Source organism: Eurypyga helias, unplaced genomic scaffold, assembly GCF_000690775.1.
Source record: "Eurypyga helias isolate BGI_N326 unplaced genomic scaffold, ASM69077v1 scaffold45826, whole genome shotgun sequence".
NCBI classification, from domain to species: domain Eukaryota; kingdom Metazoa; phylum Chordata; class Aves; order Eurypygiformes; family Eurypygidae; genus Eurypyga; species Eurypyga helias.
In genome coordinates this window covers 3,862-26,207 of record NW_010258128.1, presented here as the reverse complement: position 1 = coordinate 26,207, position 22,346 = coordinate 3,862, and the positions used below count along the sequence as shown (strand labels likewise).

General features: G+C 46.6%; 1 protein-coding gene across 1 annotated transcript in view; it reads left to right on the top strand.

Annotated features, from left to right (window-relative positions):
* BACH2 (BTB and CNC homology 1, basic leucine zipper transcription factor 2) overlaps nt 1-22,346 on the top strand; it is a 46,783-nt gene that overhangs the window by 23,152 nt on the left and 1,285 nt on the right. The window contains exons 2-3 of the mRNA XM_010154248.1: nt 6,333-7,877; nt 17,993-18,199. Of these exons, the coding sequence (XP_010152550.1) occupies nt 6,333-7,877; nt 17,993-18,199 (1,752 nt within the window). The remainder of the gene's footprint in view (nt 1-6,332; nt 7,878-17,992; nt 18,200-22,346) is intronic.

Sequence of the window (22,346 nt, the reverse complement as noted above, 5' to 3'; positions counted from 1 at the left end):
CTGCAATAGCAACACTAAAACATTAACAAAGTGGGTACCGTAGTAGGCCTGCTACAAAGCAGTATGCGAACAACGGGTTGATTTTGGGTTCTGCGAGAAACAGACACATTTATTCTATGTTTCTACACAACTGTTATAAATTAATATTTACTTGGGGATTCGATATTCAGCATGTGAGTTTTTATTCAATTTTCTTTCCTTCCTTCCCCACAAAATGGCTTAATAATTAAATCGATGCTTGGAGATTAGAGATGAGGAGTTTCTAACTGGTTTTAGGTGCCTGATGATGAATTTAACCCGAAAATCAAAATGCTAAAAATATAATCCATAATCCTCCAAGCAGCTTGCATGCTTCACCGAAAACCCATCCGTACTCATACTGATTTCAATGAGTCTACTCAAATGCATAAAGATAATAATCTGTGCTGCTCCGTCAGGACTTCTGCGCTCTCAGTGGGTCTGAAGGCCCGACCATCTGATTTACCCCCAGTTCGGTGGGATTTAGCAACTAATCTTCTGCAGATCTCATTGTACCCCAGGAGGGGAGGAAGGGGCTCTGTCCTCCCACACCACCACCAAAGAGCCTGTTCTTTGAATATGCCCTAGGTCTTCTTTATTGGAAAAGGAACAATCGCTTGTACATTTGCTGCTGAACTTTGCTGCTGTTTTCTAAAGGATCATTGGTGCTGTGCCCTCATTAACACGGAAATTAGGGCTGGAAAAGCCTACCAAATTATCACAGCCCACCTCGCCAGAACAAGGTTGTGCTTTGTTAGTTTAGCTTTGCAGTACTCAGACATAAAGTATCCATCATCTTCACTGGAATGCCTTCCAAGATGGCACTGAACTTGCTGCTAGGTTAAGAGTCAGGAAAAAATCCCTACGTTTTTCATTCCTTTGGTTTGTTCTTGCTGCAACTGCCGATAGCACCCCATAGCAAACTCGACAGTTCTTCTCTGTTCTTGATGTTAGTATGCATCAGATTACTGTAAACATTCTCTTGCTCCGTTTTAGATATCGCCTTGCCAAGTTTTACATTCCTACATGTTTACAGTGATCTTTCCTTGCCCTTAATCACTTTTCCTTTCTTTAAATTGAACTCAGATTTGCTGGCATTTTGCAGGGGTTGACCTTCCCCGCTCCAGATGCAGCTTTTCATACAGATGCCATTTGGAGTAGGGTTACCAGACAGCCATGTTTCCTTTGGAAATAACCTTTTTTTTTCCCCATAAGAAATACTGCCTGTGCAGAATTGGAGGATTTTGTCTATTTGTCTGGGATTTTGAGACATCTGGAAGTCTGGGCAGCCAGCTAATGAGCATGCACCGATGAACTCTGCAGCACACAGTGAGTCCAACCCATCCATAGAATGTCAGACCTTTTTGCATGTGCTCTGAGGCCACGTCCCATGTGTTCCAAACAACACGGATGCCTCCACGGCATGCTTGATTGGCTGTCGTGGAGGAGACCCGATACAACGGGGAGCCAGAGGGAGTTCACCCACAGTGCTGTGTCTCCCATGGGTGTGCTACACTCAGAGTTTCTACCCTAGAAGTCCCTTACGAAAATACGATGTTCCTAATGTGGAAGTGAGTTAACCCCCCTCCTAATTTTAGAGCAGTGCGTGCCCAGTACTAGAAAAACGCTGTGCTAAAAACGCTCTATATTTACATCTGTAATGCTGCCTTCTTTACTAGCATTTCTCATTGCTGACTCTTGTCTCAGCTTCTTATTCCCCCATCTGACAGTGATCAACATTGTTTTCCTTGAATTAGCAGGTTTTTCATTAATGGCATAACACCAACCACAGAAGAAGGGAAGGCAGAGGGTATAACAACGATACAACTTTTGCTCCAGAAGGAAGCAGCGTTACCCGGAATGCATTGAAGAAATGTAATAAGAGATGATGGAGAAAAATCAGAGAAGGAGGATTTCCTCACAGGGAGGTTTTAAGTAGAGTCTGGCAATGATCTCCCAAAGGAAGTAGTGGAAGTCTGGTCACTTAAATCAATTAAAACTAACCAGAGCATTGTACTCCACAGGACTCCGTAAGGAGAAAAGCAGTGTTGGACTGAACTAGAATAGATTGAGCATGCTTATTTTCTGCAGGGCTGCTGTCTGTATTTTGCTGGTAGATTCAATACGGCTAATGCTGATTAACAACTCTCTTGTTGGTGATTATATCACTGCATTATTTCCAGCCCATTCCTCGGTATCATAAACTCATGAGGGCATGGACATACAAAACACCCGCTGGCTCGGCTAGCTCAATCTGAAAGACAAGGAGCAGATAAAGGGCTGGAGAACTTTCTTTATTTCGCCTTCGCAGTGGTCAGGCTGGTTATCACCACAACGCTGAACTGACCTAGACCTCCCCACCACACAATGAGCATGGTGTGGCCGCGGCAGCACGGCACAGGCAGGAGCTGCACGGGAAGCACCTGGTGCTTCATCGCTTGGATTGCTGCAGGGCTAGAAGGTGTGCCAAGTTGCTTAGGTAAGGCTGCAGTGCCCATGTCCTCTGTGCACTGGGGGTGCAGAGGGGTTTTGATGCATACCAGACCAGCTGGGGACAGGAGCAAGACAGAATAAAGTGATTCACCCCTAGACTTGGCAGGGTGTTTGGCAAGTTTGAAGTACACCAGAGAAGTCCTCTCCTGGCGTGCCTGGAAAGATAAGGGAGAGCAAGCCTCCCAGAAACCGGGGTCTTCTCTTTCTTCTTGTCTGTGTGGTCATTGCTGGTTTGTATGTGTGTTTTACCTTTTCTCTGCATGGTGTTCTTGCAACCAGTCAATTCCATTTGAACGATAGAAGTGGGTACAAACTGGGATATGGCAAACGATTGGAGGGCAGGGAAGCATTTACTTGGCATATGAGCATGGACAAGGTGCCCAGTGGAGGTTCCCACAAATTGACCTGCCTACTTAAGCATTAATTAGTATGGAAAATAAGGTCTAAAAGCAAAACAAATTGTGGACATATGGCATCTTATTTACAGTAGGGGGAAAAAAAATAAACTGAGATTGTCGGTGGTGTGTGTTTTACACATCCAGCAAAGGTCTCTCTCACGTGTAAAAGGAGACTGTAATATCAGAGGAATTATCAGTTTCCTTCTGCAAACTTGGTTTCGCTAACTGTTTCACTGGGATGCATCAGTCAGGTCAATTAATTTCAAAAGACGGTTCTTACCTCTTCCCACAGAAATGTGTGTGTGATGGTAATACATGTAGCTTCAAAACCCTTTCTTTCCCAATGTGCAGTGCTCATAGCCATGCTCCAGCGCCTTGGTTCCAGCCTTCCTGCCAGAATGCATCAGATGCGTGCCCTCCCAAAGCTGGCAGGGCTGAGGCAGGGGACCCGCCATGGGAGCCGAATCAATATTTAGACAACTTCAGGCGACAGAGATTGTGCTGGCTTTCACGCTTGGCAGCAAGCTTTGTACCCATTGGTTCCCAAAGTTACTGTTTGTGTGGTTTCAAGCCTTGGCACTTGAGAGATTCCTCCCTGAGGGCAACGACAAGCTCCGTGTGCTTGAAAAGAAACTTTCTCCCTCTGGATCTGAAGATTGAGAGAGTGAGGAAAGTTGTGTCACCGGGTGAGAGCTTGTAGCGGAGTGGAGGCAGGGCGCACGTTTGACCAGGGTTTTCACCATCCTTCACTTGAGGCACCCACTGGGCATGGTGGGGAGCCCACAGCACTGTCTCGGGCTCTGCTTCTGATACATCCAGCACAGAGCAGCTGTAACAGCTGTCTTCCTGCCGTCTGTTATCACAGTGGTTTCTTGGGAGCGAAAACCTGAGTCAGCGTGGGACACAGCCTGGCTGTGGGGTGCTATGAGTCAGGCGGAGGCCCTGCAGCAGGCCTGCGCTGGGGTGGCGGGCGGCTGGCAGGTGAAACCCTGGCCCAGCACAGAAAGTGACTTTAATCTGCTTTCCAGTCATCCCATCTAGTGGCCAAGTGACACAACTGCCAGGAGAGCTGGCTTTGCGTTCTAGAGCCCCTCCTCATCTAAAGGGACCCAAAACCCCCAGGTGGTATTTATGGCTGCTCCTACCGACCCACGCTGCTGCGGAGCTTCCAAGACGTGTAGGAATCTGTAAACCCCCCCCCCCGCCCCACTGAAGATCTTATCAAAGAGTAGCTGTGAGTAGCTCATTAAGTTCCCGAGCAATTTTGCTAATCATGCTGCATAGATAAAATGCAGATAGGCCTTTAGTGAGCTGATAATCTGACAAATAGGCAGAAAGTGTAACACTGATAAAGCAGAGATGGGTTTAATAGCCAGCTGTACATCTAGGCAATTCTGTACCAGAGGCGTATTGTAAAACAGGAATCTGCGAGTGAGTGAGTATGTGCATGAAAATGCGCTGTTTCTTAAAATAGCAGATACAGCAGTAATATTACGTATGGAAAAGCTATTGGGAGCAGTTTTAGAGGTGTTTTAAAATACTTTTCTCTCCGTCAAATTCTGCACCACTTGTGGTATCTTCATAATCCAGCGTTACAAGTGCAGATCTATGAATAACAAAGGCTTGTTTCTGGAAGTCAGGATTTTCTACAGTAGTCTATGCGCTTTTTGTGGAGGTAATTTATAGTCTATTCATTGGAATGAACCAAATTATCCACTCAGATTTATTCAAAATAAGACCATCACAAATTCATGGCCTGATGTCTCACTGACCTCTTGAGCAGCATCTTCCTCAGTGGCATTAATTCAATTGAAAGGACAGGGTAAAGCAGGTCACCTTCACCTGGATAGGATATCCTTCTGAGGAGCTGGGAAATGTGAGTTTGAATCTTCTGCTTTCTGGGTCCCTCTTCAGATTTTCAGGCCATTTTACGAAAAGGGGAAAGCAGTGTTTCCTCTTCTTGTTTGTTTTAAAAGAAGAAACTGAGCTGCGAACACCTACCAGGGACACCTACAGCCAGAAGGAGATTGCAGGCTGTGCATCCCAACCTCACATAGGTGTGCAGGTGTTTGTGTGCTCTGAATCCCAGCTAGGTGCCTTTCCTTGGTATGCAGAGCACAGGGAACTCAAATTTGTGAATACCCCTTGCAAAGCAAGGCAGAAAGGTGTCTTGCAGAACTGAGACTGAAGTGACTTCCTAGGGTTGTGTAGAAGGTGTTGGTGCAGCGGGAAATTGAGTTGTGGTCTTCCATTACTCAACTTAGTAGCCAAACCACTGAATCTCCTTCTTGTGGAGAAACCTTTTACCTTGATGGTGAGCCCTGGTTTTGAAGCAGCCTCTCACTGCTTCATGAAGAAAAGAGTTTTTCCAGGACCTTTGTTTCCTGCCCACTGGGGTGGAAAAATGCAACATAAGTTAGGGCTAGTGCATTTTTGATCAAAAAATAGACAACACCTACAGTTTACCATGTGTCTTAGTAAGTTATGTGATAGTTAGATGTGAAGTTATCACTGTAAAAAATCTGGGGAGAGGAAGTGTGTCTTTCTTAGTATATGATATGTGAATGTAAAATATAGCATAGATGGTATGATGAGGAAAAAGGACAAGCAGTCACAGGCCTGGAACAGTTGGTTGGAGATCACTCTCCTGCAAACAGTTGTTACACTTTATACAAAGAAAATGGTGGGAAAATATATACTGAGATGGGACTCGGATTGATATGTATCACTTGAACTATGAAAATGGATTTCTGTCCTGTTAGTTGTACCTTAGAGTCACTAAAATCTGGAACAGTAGGACAATAATCTCCATGGGGTGGAGAAAAGATCTGTGTAATCATTACTTACCTATTATTTATTCAGCAATGGCTTGCAAAAATCTAAGAAGAAAAAAAAAGACACCAGTTTGCTCTTGAAAGACGTAGAAGGATATTTTTTGTTCTATTTTTCTAGAATATAATAATGTTCCCTTCCCAAAACACTTTGGTATTTAAGGGCTGTCTTAAGCTTGAAAGCGCTGTTCACCAGAGCTTCCATCGGAGGGAATAATCAAATTTGAATTGGTATTTTCAGGATGGTGGACTGCATCACAGTTAAAATAAGATCCATCCAAGAATTAGCAGTGTTCACACCAGCTTGTTTTTCAGTCTTTTATTACAGCAGAGGCCCGGTGCATAGGTCTGCAAGATATTTGGGAAAAATAATGCTCAGCTCAACCTGTACAATGGTGTACAGGGGCAACATAAAGGGAGCAGTGCTAGTTACTGGATGTGGAGTTGTTGCTGGCCGAATAGACGATTAACTGGTACTGAGCAGTATTTATTTCTGGATGCTAGATCTGTTAGGTTATCTAACTACACAAGGAAGGACTTGGGATGGTGATGCTGATGGTAACGCTGGCAATTTCCCTCTCTTTTTTTGCAGGTCACTGTCAGGGGATTTGGTCCATTGTTACAGTTTGCCTACACTGCTAAGCTGTTACTCAGCAGAGAAAACATCCAGGAGGTTATCCACTGTGCTGAATTCCTGCGCATGCACAACCTGGAGGACTCCTGCTTCAGCTTCCTTCAGACGCAGCTGCTGAACAACGAAGATGGCCTGTTCCTGTGCAAAAAAGATACCTCCTGTCAGCGCATGCATGATGAAGAGAACTCGGATGGAGATGAAGAGGAGACGATGGAATCGGAGACGTCAAAAATATCTTGCCCAAGAGAGAGGATGCACCAAGAGCCCTTCAATTTTGAAACCACTGTTGCTGGAGCAGACAAAGGTGAAGGGATGCTGCCTGAGTCTGACATGCTGAGAGATAGCAAGGACAATTTGGACAAAGATGCAGTAACACGGTACCCTAGATACAAGAAATACCAGCTTGCTTGTACCAAGAATGTCTACAACACATCACACATCAGTACCTCAGGTTTTGCAAGCACATTCAGTGAAGAGAGCTCTGGAAATGGCCTCAAATCAGGACTTGCTATGGGGCAGATAAAAAGCGAACCTCAGAACGAGGAGAACGACGAAGAAAGCATCACACTTTGCCTGTCTGGTGATGAACCTGACATCAGGGATAAAGAAGGGGATGTTGAAATGGACAGGAAACAGCCAAGCCCCACTTGCGTCGATAGGCCAAAAAGTGGGTCCTCTCCTTCTTGCTTGCGGTCTTTCTTCAACAGAACAAAAAGCATAGATTTGGTTGGCTTCCCCAGCACTTCCCAACAGCACTTTGGCAGGAGTCCAGCATGCCCTTTTGAAAAAGGGACAACTCAGGGTGACCACAAAACTGATTACGTCCCTTTCACAGGGAACTACGGACAGTCCCATGCCATGCAGAAGGATGCTTCCAACTTCACAGTGGGATCACCGCTCAGGGGGCCCGGCTTTGAAACTCTCTGTAAGCAAGAAGGGGAACTGGACAGGAGGAGTGTTATATTCTCTTCAAACGCTTGTGACCAAGTAAACACTTCGGTGCATTCATATTCTGGTGTGAGCAGCTTGGACAAAGACCTCACTGAGCCTGTGCCAAAGGGTCTGTGGGCTGGCAGTAGCCAGTCTCTCCCCAGCTCTCAGACCTACTCGCACAGCGGACTGACAGCTGATCACTTGCCGGGAAGGATGCGGCCGAACACCAGCTGTCCGGTGCCAATTAAAGTTTGCCCTCGCTCTCCTCCTTTGGAAACCAGAACCAGGACCTCCAGCTCATGCTCTTCCTACTCGTACGCAGAGGACGGCAGCGGCGGCTCTCCCTGCAGTCTCCGTCTTTGCGAGCTCTCTTCTTCCCCTTGCTCCCAAGGCCCCCGATTCCTGGCGCCCGAGCACCAGGAGCCCGGCGTAGTGGGGGATGGATTGTACAACCCGGTCCGAGCCCAGATTAAATGTGAGCCATCCTATGGAACAAACTCCAGCGATGAGTCTGGGTCATTCTCAGAAGCAGACAGTGAATCATGTCCTGTGCAAGACAGAGGGCATGAGGTAGGGATTTCAGATAAGTACATATATTGCAGTCGTTGTGACCCAATCCTTGATTCTCTCAAATCACTTGGCATTTTCCCAGCACTTTCTTTGTTTTTAGAGGCAAAGAGTAACTTCTATTTATTCCCTCATCAGCTGAGCGTGCATGGTTGATTTCACGTAAATAGGTCTGCTTGACCTCCAAGGTATTTGGAGCTTATCAGAATTTGGGTATGGGGCAATAGCAAACTGCTGAATGATGAGAGGGTGCTGATGTGCTTAGGAGTCTGCTACCAGTGTCCTGGCCTCTTCCATCCCCCACCTGTGGCATGAAGCACCGTTCTTCATCCTTAGTTTGCCGAGGTCGTTCCAGCTCTGCTTGTTATTGCTGCTGGTGTATTTAAGCAACCTCAAGCCATGCCTTTGCTGGCACCGAGTGTCAGGCAGCCCACACGAGGAGCCCCTGCTGCATACCGCTAACAGCCCAAGTAGAGGAGACAGACAGAGTGGGAGGAGAAAGAGTTGTGAAATGATTTGAACAGTTGCAGAGCTGGCCACCCTTGGCTGTGGGAATGGTGTTCGAGTCATCTCTGGGTGTCTGGGTATCTGTGTGTGTCTGGCACATGCAGGTACTGGGCTTTGCCTCCTTTAAGTGACAGCTGAGATCATAGAATCACAGAATGGTTTGGGTTGGGAAGGACCTTAAAGACCATCTAGTTCCAACCCCCCTGCCATGGGCAGGGACACCTTCCACCAGACCAGGTTGCTCAACGCCTCAATCAGCCTGGCCTTGAACACTGCCAGGGTGGGGGCATCCACAGCTTCTCTGGGCAACCTGTTCCAGTGCCTCACCACCCTTCCCGGGAAGAACATCTTTCTGATGTCCAGTCTAAACCTCCCCACTTTCAATTTAAACCTGTTACCCCTTGTCCTGTCACTACAGGCCCTTGTAAAAAGTCCCCCCCAGCTTCCTTGTAGCCCCTTCAGGTACTGGAAGGGGCAATAAGGTCTCCCCGGAGCCTGCTCTTCTCCAGGCTGAACAAGCCCAACTCTCTCAGCCTGTCCCCATAGCAGAGCTGCTCCAACCCTCTGAACATCTTCGTGGCCTCCTCTGGACCCACTGAGATGATGTTTCCTGCCCATGACCCCACTTGAGTGGTGAGCTCTAGCAGTTGTGGCATAAATGGTCTTGAAGAGAAGTTATCCTTTAATTTCCAGGACCATTAGGAGAATGGCAGGGGTACAGTCGGGAACTGCAGAGCGAGCTGTGAACTTCCATGCATCTCTTCTGCGAGAGGGAGAAGAAAGAGGGCCCACTCTAAGCTAGAGATGGGCCAGCTGGAGATGCTGCCGTGATAACTGGCTGATCATGATTGAATTAATTGTCTGTGTGAAGTCACTGGTTTGAGGGAAGATTTAAATCATGGAGATGTGTTGTGGAGCCCAGAAACTGAAAAAAGACTGGATGTTTTCATAGTTTTATTAAGCAATTTCATGGCCTGGAGAGTGTCTGAGTGAACTTGCGTATCTGGTTTCTCTGGTAACGCTGAAGTTCTCCACTGAGAGCTTGTGCTTAAGCATGGGGGGCAGCGAGTGCAAGTCTTGGGGGGTTGCACCCAGGACAGAAACAGTTGAACTTAGTTGTGGGCTAGAGATGAAAAGGGGGAACTTTATTTTATCCCTCAGTCCTTATTCCAGCTACATCCCAGGCCCTGGAAGATACCTTTCGGACAGATGTGGGTTGTTCTTTCGTTGGTTGCTTAGCCCTAAGAAAGGGCTGAATGGACTGGGGAGCCCCTGGTGTCCTAAGCCCTGTCCTGCTGTACCGGTGGCTTTGAGAAAACAGTTCTCATTTGTCCCAAAATCCTGAACTGGGGGACTGTGCAAAAGGGAGAGGAGTCTCCTTGGAAGGCTGCTTGGGATACCATGTGTAGGACCTCATTCGGGAAGCAGTATGGCAGAACCACTCTGCTTGGCAATATCAAGGTTACTCAATCAGTCGGTGGGTGGGTGGGTAGGTAGGTAGATAGACAGACAGCAGATAGATAGGTAGATAGGTAGATAGGTAGATAGATAGATAGATAGATAGATAGATAGATAGATAGATAGATAGATAGATAGATAGAGTCCTGCCTTCACAAGGGAGGAAGAGAGGAGGGAGTGGAACAAGGGGACTGCCAATCCCCACCCACATGTGCAGCTTGCTCAGCAAGGGCTAATGCACAGCATGAGGCAGTAAAGAGAGTGAGAGGTTAGTCTTTTGGGGTTTGATGAGTAATTAGCTCCCATCATTGGCTAATTGTGTGGAGATGCTGCATCAGAAATGAGCCTGGAAGAGTCAGATGAGAAGGGTATAGGGGACTGTTGGTGGTTTCCCAAGAAGAAGTGCACGTATGTGTGCAGGAGAGCATGGATAAGGGGAAGGATGATCACAAGAGGAGCAAGCAGGTGGGCTACAGGAGGCTGTCCCAGTGTGCCGCTGGCAGGCAGACATGTCAACTGGTTTTGCCACTGGTTTCCTCCTGGGAAGATTTTCTACACGTTGATGAGCAATTTTCCTTGCTGGGACTGCTGTTAAGTCTTGGTTTTTTCCTTCTTCTCCCCCAGGCATTTTGATTATGACCGCTAGGTGTTAAAAATGTGGTGAGGAAATTAATGCCCCGTGAGGTTGCACTGCACTGTCCTGAGCAAGTAAAGGGTGGGCATGCCACACCAGTACTTGGGTACAGATGTTGGCTGAAAAATGGATTTGTAAAGGGTGTTACCAATATGAGAAGGGACATTGCAGCCTCATTAAACAATGTCATATTTGTACCACAACTCGAGACGTACGTCCTGCGATCCTACAAGATCCGCTGCTGTGGAAACCTCAGTGAAGGATATGTTAAACCAAGCAGTGGAAAATATTTAATGGTAAGAGGAAGTTCTTGTATAAGTCCCTCTGCCTACTTTTTGCAGCTTGGCTGCCATTAAAACAGCAGGAAAGACTCAGAGCAGTCTGAAATGGACTACTTTCTGTCCTATGCCTCCCTGCAAGCTGCATGGGAATCTTTCTCCTTTCCCAAAACAGTCAGTTTGTCCTTGCTGTCCTAACAGCTTCCCATATGGGTCCCTTGCCCCCTGTCACATTAGATCACATGGTGTTTATCATAGAATAGTTTGGGTTGGAAGGGACCTCTTCTTCAAAAACTGCCTGATAAGATAGCTGGGGGCGACACACAGGCACTCGCTCTCCAGAGAGCAGCCACACAGGCACTTCTGCTGCGGGTGGGCTTTCGTTTGGGTGGGCCGGCCTGATGGGAATAAGCCTGATGGACTCTGACCCTCAGTTATCTCATGGGGCTGCTCAGTTCCCCTGGAATTTGGACCTTGTTGGTCTTGATTTGGGTCCCAGAGTGCTGTCAGAGCCAAAATTAATGTCACAAAGCATCATTTGCAGGTGTATTGATTGTGTGAGAAGTAGGGGAAAGGTTTCTTCTCTTTGCTTTATTAGGGCACTCTGCTTTCCCGTGGACAGATGCCATTCAGGACCACATGCCCAGGTTGTTTGGTGCCCGAAGTGGGGTGCTAGGGCTCGGTGTGAATGCCACGGGGGTGAAGGGGACCCCGTTTAGCAGCCCGTACAGGGCTGCAGAATGCAGTTGCCAGTGTCAGAGGAGGAGGTGGTCCCCATAACGCCGCCAGTAAATCCTCTCCAGGATGTCTTTACCTTTCGTTTTCTTTCCTGCTAGGGGAGCCTCCCACAATCTTCTGAGACTCCCCTTTCTTAAGGCTTTGTGACAGAAGCAGCAAGTGCAATTTGGGATGTCCCCATGTTACAGAGTTGCAGTAAGAGGGACATTACTTGATCTGCAGGGACTTCACAGAAATATTTAAGTTTGTGTTGCTCTTTTCACCTAGCTCCCTCAAGCCTCCACAGGTTGTTAAAAATCAATTATATGGATATAATACTAGAGAGAAGACTTATGCTCGGTGCTTGCAGGCAGGTTCTGACAGTCCTGCTTAAAATAGCAACAACAAAACAATGAGCCCTGAAATAATGAATTGTTGAAAAGGAAGTAGTCTGTCAATCTGTTAGCCTACTTACGAACAGAAAGTTCAGCACTGCCTGTTTTTCTTGATACTCATTTTTTTCAGCAAATATCTGTTTTTGTCTGCTAGAAAAACTTGTGAAAAATATTGTAGTGCTAAAACAGTTAAAAGAAAATCTCAGCTCAGTCTAATTTGATGAGAGTTTTCTAATAGAAAGAATAAACAAGGGTAGGAGGAGGTAAGAGGTGGAGTTTTCTGAGAACTATTACTGTCTAGAGTACTGCATTTAATGTGCCTTTCATATGTATTTCAAAATAATTTCCCGCCTGGGTTAGTGACTCATTTTTCAAAGGCAATTTTCATAAAGGCAAAGTTAATGCAATTGAACCACTGAGGATATTGTAGGCAAATAACCTTCAGTGAGAGTCCAAACCCTTCCATGTTAAGCGACAGGCAGCCACCCTTTCTCTGTCTGCTGATGGTTTGCAAGTTACCAGAAGTCAGAACCTCAGTAAAACGGGATTTGCTCTACCAGAAATCTAGCTGTTCATCATCTAGCTGTTTCTATCTAGCAGAAATCACAGCTGGAGCTGTGCTGAGTTACCTAAGCTGAGTCTTCTTCACTGCTCAGCACTTCTGCTTAGTGAAGTGTTATGCAGAAAGAAGGACAACCAAGAAAAATACATATTAAGGTGTCAACTTGCTTTCGTACGTAGTTCCTCCCTAGAAATTGGTGGTCGGTCACCCCAGCTTTCCTGATCTTACTGGATTTACATTTGAAAATGAGAAAGTTCCTCCCCACCTTCTTCTCTGGTGAATATTCTCCTGACTGGGATCCTCAATGGCATCAGGGCACTGGGAATTGTGTTTGGCAATATCTGGTTAAAAGGAGTCTTGCCAGACATCGATCCTGGAAGATGAACTTTGTGGCAGTTTTGCTTTCTTTCCCAGCCTTCAGTAGTAGTGGTATCCATGCTGGTGGCAGAGAAATACGGGATTACAACAACAGTGAGTTTTCCATTACCAGGTTGAAATTTCAGGAAGGTCCTTTTAAACAGTGTTTCATTTCATTGCAGCCTGCAATCAGTTCTCTTATGCCCTGAGATGAAACTCTTGCTGGAGCTCTTGAAGGACTTTTTCCAGCTCTTGAATTTTTTCTGCAAAAGCAGATCTTTCAGAGAAATACTACACTTTATCCCCCCTCATTTCACTGTCTGGTCTGCCTTTCTCAAATGCACCTATGGCTTCTGTCGGGGTTTCTGTGAAATCCCTGTTCTCAGAAAAGCCTGTTAGTGGGCAGGACTATTGTACTGTCCTGCCCTTTGTTGGGCTGGAAGCTGGAGACTCTGCGAGTGGTGAATGGGAAAAGGTCATCCCAGCGTTTTGAGCGCCAGCTGTGTGTGATCTGAATACAGGTCCAAATCATGGGCTAAAGGATGAGAACTCCATCCACATCTGATCATTGGGTTAAAGCCCTCAGACATGGGACCAGCCCCTTCCCCCAGTTCTCTGAGGCAGGTGGCATAAAGAAAAGGTTCCCCAGGCTGCTTCCACCAAGTGCCCAGCAGTGCCCTCTCAGACAGTGTTTGCTGGCCCAAACACCTCATGTCGCCCTCAAGAGGCGAGTCTGGCGTTGACCCCGGGCAACTAGGTTGCCGTAAATTGTGTTGTGGCAGATAGGAGAGGCTGTTTGCAGTGGGACCTGCTGATCAAGTCCATTTGGGTCACGGTTTGTTGACACAACGGTAGAGCTTCTCTGCCTGGGCTCACCGTTCTCCTCTTGCAGTCCTCTGCCACCTTGTTGTGGTTGACACCTGGAAAGAGAGGTGGTTTTGAAGGCTTTACCTGGACCAGTAGACAATGGGGCAAGGAAACTCATGGGAGTGCATCCTGCCTGTCCTTTGTCTTTGTGATCCATTGGGTTTGTGCTTGTTAGCTGGCCTCTGTCCAAGTGAAATGAGGTGGGTCCCTATTCTGTGGGACCACAAGTGGTGCCTTCAATAGTGCGTAGGCAATCAAGCCCTTAACACAGGTGGGCACACCTCAATTCCTGTCCTGGGGTGAATTTCTTCCTGAGCATTTGTGGAAGACAGACTTGCATGCTCAGGAAGATACTAGGGAAAACTACGTTACTGTGCTGAGCTCTTCTATGTGAAGCAAATTAACCCTTTCTACGTCAAAAAGCATTGATATGATTCAGCCCCTGTGCTAGATTGCTTGGGTGGGTCCTAGGAGCTTTCCAAGGGCTGGGCAATTTTAGGTGTCAGAGGCTTTCGGTAACTCCGGCTTTTAATTTAAGGGCACTAAGGTGACAGTTCTATTTCTTAGAGCTCTGGAGCAAATGACCAAGATTTTGAACCATTTATAAAGGTCAAGCTGGTACCTTGAGTTCCACCTTCCCATGTCCAATACATGTTTACTTTTTCTTAGGGTTAATAGAGGAATCCTTTTAGTTCCTGTGATGTTAAGGCAGGCTTGGGAAGTTCACTGTCTTTACTAGCACTTGGCAGCTCGAGGAAGGTGATGTTGTAATTTAGATATAAAGAAAGTGTGAAAAAAACTAATGTAACTCATGAGATAAGGAAATTCCCAACACTTGACATTTATATTTTCATGTGAGTAAATACAAGGCCTCAGATCTTTCCTTTATTCCAAAGAAAAAGAGAAAAGGGAGAGCAGCAGCAGCAGTAACTAGTACAGTACGTGAGCAGCACGGCAGTAACTGGCATATGATCCAAGCTGGCACTAACTAGTGAAGCTTGAAGGAATTAATTGGTTATATATGGGCCTTTCATGTGCTGAGTCAATGGCTGTCCCTGTCTGTCTAGATCACTGCTGTTACTTAGCCACTCAAAGCAACGACATTTGCACTGCCATCCTAATGCTAATACAGAGGGGAAAAATGCCGCAAAGCCGTAAGTGAGTTTTCTTTTTCACCAGGGTGGGTTGGCTGTCCTCCCAGTGGTGCATCAGCCAGAGCCAGGGGCCACAGAGGCTGCAGCGGTGGTGGAAAGTGCCGGTTTATTTGTTGTGCAGTGGAAACAGAGCCTCTGCTGTTGGTGTAAAGATGCAGGGCAAGAGTAATTGTGTGATAGGGAAGATTTTAGAGCTCTGTGAGGTTAGCTCTGGCTGAAGTAACTCCTGGAAGGAATAGGGATCCCACTTACATTTCTAATTTGAAATAGTCTGAAGTAAAGAGCACTCAGTCATTTCCTGTATAAAATTCATAGTTATTGAAAATAAAAATTTATGAGAAAACATACTTGCTGGGTTTTTCTTACGCATCTTAGAAAAGATTGACTATCCCTTTTTTAGACACATCAGGCAAGATTTGTCTCCTCTGCCTTAAGATAACAGCATCTTTTCTAAGTCTCAGCTCTGCTCCTTCTGCAGCCAGGAGGAAGGAGAAGCCATGCAGGATGCGTTGCCATCCAAAGGCCTTTCTGTCCTCGATGCCAACGGCAGGGACCTGGACACGAGCTCGTGCCAGCCCGTCATTTCAGACGGCTCTAAGAGGGTCAGATAAATCCCACCCATGGCACAGTCATCGGCTCTTGCAAATTGACTTACCGCTCCGTTAGGATGGCAGTGGAGGGGCTTGCCCTGCACCAACGTGAAACACCATTAGCCTCTCACTGCAGCAACACCCCGGCGCAGTTATTCCCAGTGTCCGGGCCAGAGGCTTTTTTTCAGTTGACAGCTAATTGCGGAGAGAGAGAGGGGCAATAAAAATGCTGAGGATGGTGAAGGAAATGAGTCTGACTCACTTCCACACTCCCTTTCACGTTATTAATCCTGCACAGTGCTGCCTGTGACAAGAGTGGGATTATGCTGGGTTTACTGATAGCAGTCTCTGGCCTGCTGTGTAGATGATTTTATTTTCGATCCGCTCTTTTTTCTTTATGAATCTGTTTCTATTTATTTTCCCATTTCCCTTCAGCGACTTCTACCTGACAGATTTAAGTTACCTCCCTTTCATTCCCATTCCAGCTGCAAGCACATCTCCTGCTTGCAAGTAAATATGTTTTGAAAGGGAGAGGGAGGGAGAAATAAAGTTAACATCGTTTTCCGCTTTTGACTTAAGAAAATAAGGAAAAACTAGGAACATGAAAGGACTGTTTTTGCAGTGAAACTGTGATGTCTTTCAGAGGAAAGCACAGGCTGTTTTCATTTTCAGACCCTGGTTGAAGCTTGAGAGGAAATCAGGTGACACGGAGTTTATGTTGACTGTCCAAAGGCTAGGGAGGGAAAGTCAAACAGGTTTCATGTCATTAGTTAGCAGTCTGTAAACAAGGTAGTCCGATCAACATGCCTAAGGTCAGCCTTTGTGTGTACAAGCAGGAGTTTGGGAAGATTGGGGCAGTGTTTTCTGGTTCTTGCTGGTTTAATTTGACCCGTCAAGTAGGGTCTTACAAAGCAGTGCCTGGACAGGTTGGGCAGAGGGGCAATGTTCAGGGCACGAAACTGTCTGAAAAGGTGTTTGCACTGAATTTCATGTGGCCCAGGCTTGGAGACATGCCAAGCGATGATGGAATAGCACAAGAAAACACAAGATCGTAAGCAAGGTGGGGAGCTGGCTACTGGCTAGTCCGGGTGCCCAGTGAGGGTCCGTGGCTGTTAATGCCAGAGAACACGCTGTGTGTTTGCATACATGTGTCTTCAGCAACCTGTTCTGCATAAACAAACTGAGGTCTCCAAGGAAAATAACTTATTTTTATTCTGTGCTGTTAATTTCTTTATCTCCAAAGAATGAAAGCGCAAAGTTTCTAAATATCATCTTAAATATCAAAGGAACCTTTTCATCCCAAATCTTTTGCTTGGCTGGAGCAACTTAAGTCTATCTGCTTGGATAGCCTGGATGCAGAATAGTCTCCTTGTTCCAGAGGTTGGAACGCACCAAATGGGGACAGAAATGTAAATATTTACTGCCATCTTTTGGGCAGCGTGGGTATGACTCAGAAAAAGAAAGGGAGTCAATCCAGTTACTCAGTTGTCACCTCCTTCAGCATTGTGAACTGATTTTTATTTGACCACCAAACTCAGCAGTGTACCGACAAATGTTAGGTTTTTTGATAATCACGGTATCAATCTGAAGCTACAAATGAAGCAGGATTTGTAGGGAGAGGTGCTGCCTTGGATTTGAGCAAGCTGATAGGTTTGGGTAAAAAAGCTAACAGAAATCTTTGAGCACATCTGCCATTCTTCAGGTTTTGAGATAGCATGAGTTTGTTGCTCCAAGCTGTCAGGGTCTTTGTGTTTAGCTTTGCCTTAGTGCATAATCGGTAAGAGTTGGAGAGATGGTTGGAATTCCTGAAGTCAAAGCTTGGAGCTACTGTTGAATGGTCTACAGTCAAAACAGGATGGCAGTTCGTGGCCAGAAGGAAAGATGTTTTACTGCAAGTAGCTGCGATTTTAAACTGTTTGGGTTTCTTTTTTTTTTCAAGAAATGCAGTTTGGGTGCCCTTCAATCTACAAAAATATTAGAATGTCAGCAAATATTGGTTTCAAAATGCATATATTTTAGCAGGGTAGGATATGTTGCATCACACTCGCCTGACCCTTTCTTCTTAAATGGTCTACTGCTCCATTGAAATGCTGGTTAGGCGACCTTTCCTAACTGCGGTACAGTATTTTTCATCCACTTGAGGTGTCAGGGTGGATTTTTAACCTCACACCTAATCAAACTTTCAGTCCCACAAGGCCGTGCAGACAGGTTTCCTGCCATGGTAATAGCCCATTTCTTGAAACTCATTGGAAATGAATAGCAGTGAGGCACTTCACTGTTTCCAAAAGGCTGTGTCTCTTGGTGGACAGAGCCTTCTTTTAATACAAGGAGATCTTAGAGCTTTTTAGATAGATAAAACTTTTACCTGGGATTCGTCTATATTGCTGATGTCAGTAAAATTATAATACGATCCTTACCAGCTGGGCCTCCTGAGTGTGCCACAAAGGAATGTTAAAGACTTGCTCAGTGTAAAACTCAGTGTGCTGTTTATTTAGGAGGCAGCAGCATAGTTAATCGTCCGTCCGCTCACTGTTGTTCGGCTTGCATTCAGCAAGCAAAATATGACTCTCTGCTCTTGTCTTGTATTTGTTTGTTTTAGGTGAAACTTCCTTTTCCTGTTGATCAAATCACAGATCTTCCAAGGAATGATTTCCAGATGATGATAAAGATGCACAAGCTAACCTCAGAGCAGCTCGAGTTCATCCACGACGTCCGCCGGCGCAGCAAGAACCGAATTGCAGCTCAGCGCTGCCGCAAGAGGAAACTGGACTGTATTCAGAACCTAGAATGTGAAATCCGCAAGTTGGTGAGTCGTGTGCTCTCACCACAGCCCCACTCGCCTTCAAGCCACAGCTTGCAGGGCACTGACAGCAATTCCTGTCCAGAGTTTAGTGCGTTCGGTTGGTTCATAAGTTTGTACATAAGTAAGCAGAGCCATTAGTATGAAAACTGAATATACCAAAATATGTGTGTGTATATAATATATATGAAAAACACAAAAATCCAGTGGGATGAGGCCTAGAGATATTTTGATATTTTGAGCAGGCTGTTGAGTGAGTTGGCAGACGAGGGAAGCCTGTACCACAGCTCCTTTCTTGCAGTTCAACTTACCCCTAGTACTTACAGTGCATCCACAAAGGCATTTCCTGATCCAAGCTCCATTTTCATGCCTAACTACCACAGCAAGCCTGTTGGATAGGGATTCATAGAGTGCTCAAAGGAGGTGGGTGTGAAGGGACCTCTGGAGCCTGTGTGGTCCAGACTGTGGTCTGGCAGGCCAAACTTCATCTCTACGTAGAGGCTTGCTTTCTTTTTGGTGTGCTAGAGGGCAGCTCACTGTTTTCAGTGAGCCTTCACATCCTATGCACTGGGTGCAGGTGGCAGCTACTGGTTTGCTCTCACCCTCCTGGGCATACGTCTCTGACAGTGGTCTGTTGCGGGGAGGAGGGTGACGCATGCCATGCTCACCGGCCAGACCACATCTGGGGAGGGGGCTGCTTGTGCCAAGGTGTTGGTGAACAGTGCTACCACCTCTTAATCTAAGGGAGTGAGGTGACTGGAGCAAGGCTAAATGGCTGCTCAGGAAACCCTCTCTCTTTCAGTCAGGGTATGGACACCTCAGGTGTGGTTTGGATGGCTAAACACAGACATCTACAACATAGACACCTGTGCTGGAGCCAGTTGTCCTGGTTTCCTTTATAGTCAGTGAAGAGAATCATAGAATCACAGAATCATAGAGTCACAGAATCATAGAATCATAGAATCACAGAATGGTTTGGGTTGGAAGGGACCTTAGAGACCATCTAGTTCCAACCCCCCTGCCATGAGCAGGGACACCTTCCACTAGACCAGGTTGCTCAAAGCCTCATCCAGCCTGGCCTTGAACACATCCAGGGATGGGGCATCCACAGCTTCTCTGGGCAACCTGTTCCAGTGTCTCACCACCTTCTCTGGGAAGAACTTCTTCCTGATATCCAATCTAAACCTCCCCGCTTTCAATTTAAACCCGTTACCCCTTGTCCTGTCACTACAGGCCCTTGTAAAAAGTCCCCCCCCAGCTTCCTTGTAACCCCTTCAGGTACTGGAAGGCTGCTATAAGGTCTAGAAATAGACACCTGTTGAGTTGCTTGTCCCATCCTGCAGCAGAGGAGGTGACACAACACCCAGAAATACCTGTTCCTCTCTATCGCTAAACAAGATCACCTGGAGACCCATGTCAGAGTAGACATCTTAGCTAGAGTCACCTCATCTGAAAAAACTCCCCTCCTTTCTGACAGTGCCCCTGTGGTCTGAGGGCCTTGCCCCTCTTCCCCAGCCATCCCTTGCCCATAGAGGAAGCAAGCTGGTACGCAATGGAAAAAAGGCTGGAGACAAGGGTCGTGGAGGAAGGCGTGTCTTCGGGGTGTCACTCTTCAGGAGGAATACAACACTGGAACTTCGAAATGGGTTAGCACCTCCTCATCTGTTTAAAAGTAATAGTCCCAGTTCAGCTGTTGTGAGAAGTGTGGGCATGCAGCATGCAGGACCGGAGGGTTTAATTGCATCACGCAGCATAGATCTAGGAGAACAGCATTAAACCTAGTCTTTAAAAATCCAAGGGTTTGAGTGATAAATTAATTCATTCACATAGATAAAACAAAAGGAGCTGAAGCTGATTTCCTTCCTGATATCCCTGCCTACCCAGCTTCTGTTGAAACTGAGGGTTATTTGGAGCTTTTGATTTAAATGGTGATGTGCACATTTAAAACACGCTCAGTTGTAGGTTGAACTTCGTGGCTCTGGAGAGCGGGGTACTTCTTGTCACAACAGGTTGCCTGTTGAAAGTGGCCTTTCGTGTAGGCTTCATTGCGGCTTCATTCTCTGCGCAAGCTGTAGCACGCGTGATGTGAAAGGGTCAGGGATCTGTTGGAAGAGGCTGAGTTACTGTCACCTCACAAGTGGCAGAAAGCCACGTGACTTTGGGTTACTCACTGCCTGTGCCTGTCTGCCTCCCGTCTGCAACACGGAGGTGACGCTGACCCCGCAAGCCGGTCGGGAGGCTTAAATCATCAAGGCTTGCATATCCTTCAGGTGCCATGCTGCTGTAGCCCTTGTGGGGGGGGAGGAAAGAAAGGAAAATCCAAACATTGTTCAGGTTAAAGCTCCACTGATGCAAAACAAACAAAACATGGAAGATAAACAAAATAGTGAGCAACTGCATCCCGCACCGAGGGTAACCCACAGTGCGTGCAGGGTGAGTCAGAGGTTCTGCAGCGTGAAAGAGCAGCTCCTGGTTGTCAGGAGAAGCGAGTCCAGCCTTGGCTGCAGATGCCTGCCCTCCACACTGAGCTGGTGGTGGGGAGGAGTATGTCTCTTGTTCTCCAGAGCAGGGTACCTGGGGCAGCACTCTAAGGGCTGGACTAGCAGCAAGTGGGGATTCAGCTTGATATCTGTAGCCTTCACTTGAAAATTAAGTTGGGTTCGTTGGCTTTATTCAGTCCTGTGACATTATTGTCTAATGTAACTGTGCTCCTTTTCCCAGTTTTTGACCAAAACACATTTTAAGCCCCCTGCGCTCCCCAGCACACACACAAATCTCTGAGAAATTAATGAAAAGCATGAATGACCCTGTGGGCCTGATCCCTGCTGAATTTCAGGAATCAAAGTCCCTCTGAGGTGCAGGATTCTTCAAAAGAAAGGTTGAAGTTTCTATTTAGCAAGCTGTACTGTACTTGAGTATGTAGTGATAAGGGATCTGGTGCATCCTTCTGAAAAAGGTAGAAAAGTCACAAGGTATGCAAGAGTATAAAGCTGCAAAATTAAACTCGTGCAGCTTTAACTTTGCCTCTCAAGCACGCCTGCCCTCCCCCCATAGGCACGCTGTCCAAGCAGGCAGTCTTACTTTTACTCTTAGGAGAACCAGCAGTGAAACTCCAGTTGACTTCACACAAAACATGGTCACTGGAAATTCCTTTGTCATCTCTGTCCACTTTGTGACCAGTAATTTCCAGTCTCCTGAATTACGTAGTGGTTCTAGGGTTTAAGGGGTTTTTACTCAGTTGGGTCTTTTTTATGGAAGATCCCTTTACCCCCTGCACTTACTTCCTGTAAGTCACCCGTCTTCTTGACACCGATGGTTTCACAGCAGACAGTGAGTGATAGGGTCATATCCTCTGAGTTTGAATGGTAATTTTTTTTTTGCTTGCTTTCCCTCACTCATCCATCTACCCACTCACATTCCCTTTTTTCCCTGAAAACTCACAGCATATTCTCTTCCATAATTCATTATCTCAAGATGTACTCGAGCATCTGTTTATTTTTTAATTATTTTTATGCTTTCTTGATGAATTTATCAATATTTTATCAGTTGGTTCTTTTCATGTGCACTGCTTTCTTTCTCATTTGCACAGCTGCATGCTTCCAGTGCAGGCTTCGGACCCAGGGCTGTCTGAAGCTGGCCATCAGTTGGCCATCAGCTGTCAACAACCGCCCATGGCTGGGTTATCTGAGGTGTGGAGTTTTCACACCTCAGATGCTGAGGCAGCTCGGGCGTTACTAGGTCAGTACAAGGCTGCGCTGCTTTCAGGGCCAGCTTAGCTCTGGAAATAGCTTTGGTACTCCACAAAACCTCATCTGCTTCCTCAGGCTGTAGGCTCACCTTCCTGGGATGGAAGCAGCAGGACCATCCCAGTTGGTTGGCACTGAGTCAACACCGTTTTTCAGAGCTGTAACCCCAGGCTGAGGCTACCTCTGTGCCTGACCCCTCTGATCTGCCCCCTGAGCATGGGGAGGGCAGCGCTCACCCCGTGGGGCCTTGCCAGCCACATGAGGGCTAAGCTGGAAATGAGTCCCACCGCAGCATGTTGCACCCTGCCCTGCACTGTCGAGGGCTGGGGACCGTACCAGTGCTTTGCTGGATGCAGAGCCGCCTGAGCTCCTTTTCCTAGTTTTTGAATCCTGCATGAAAAAATAAG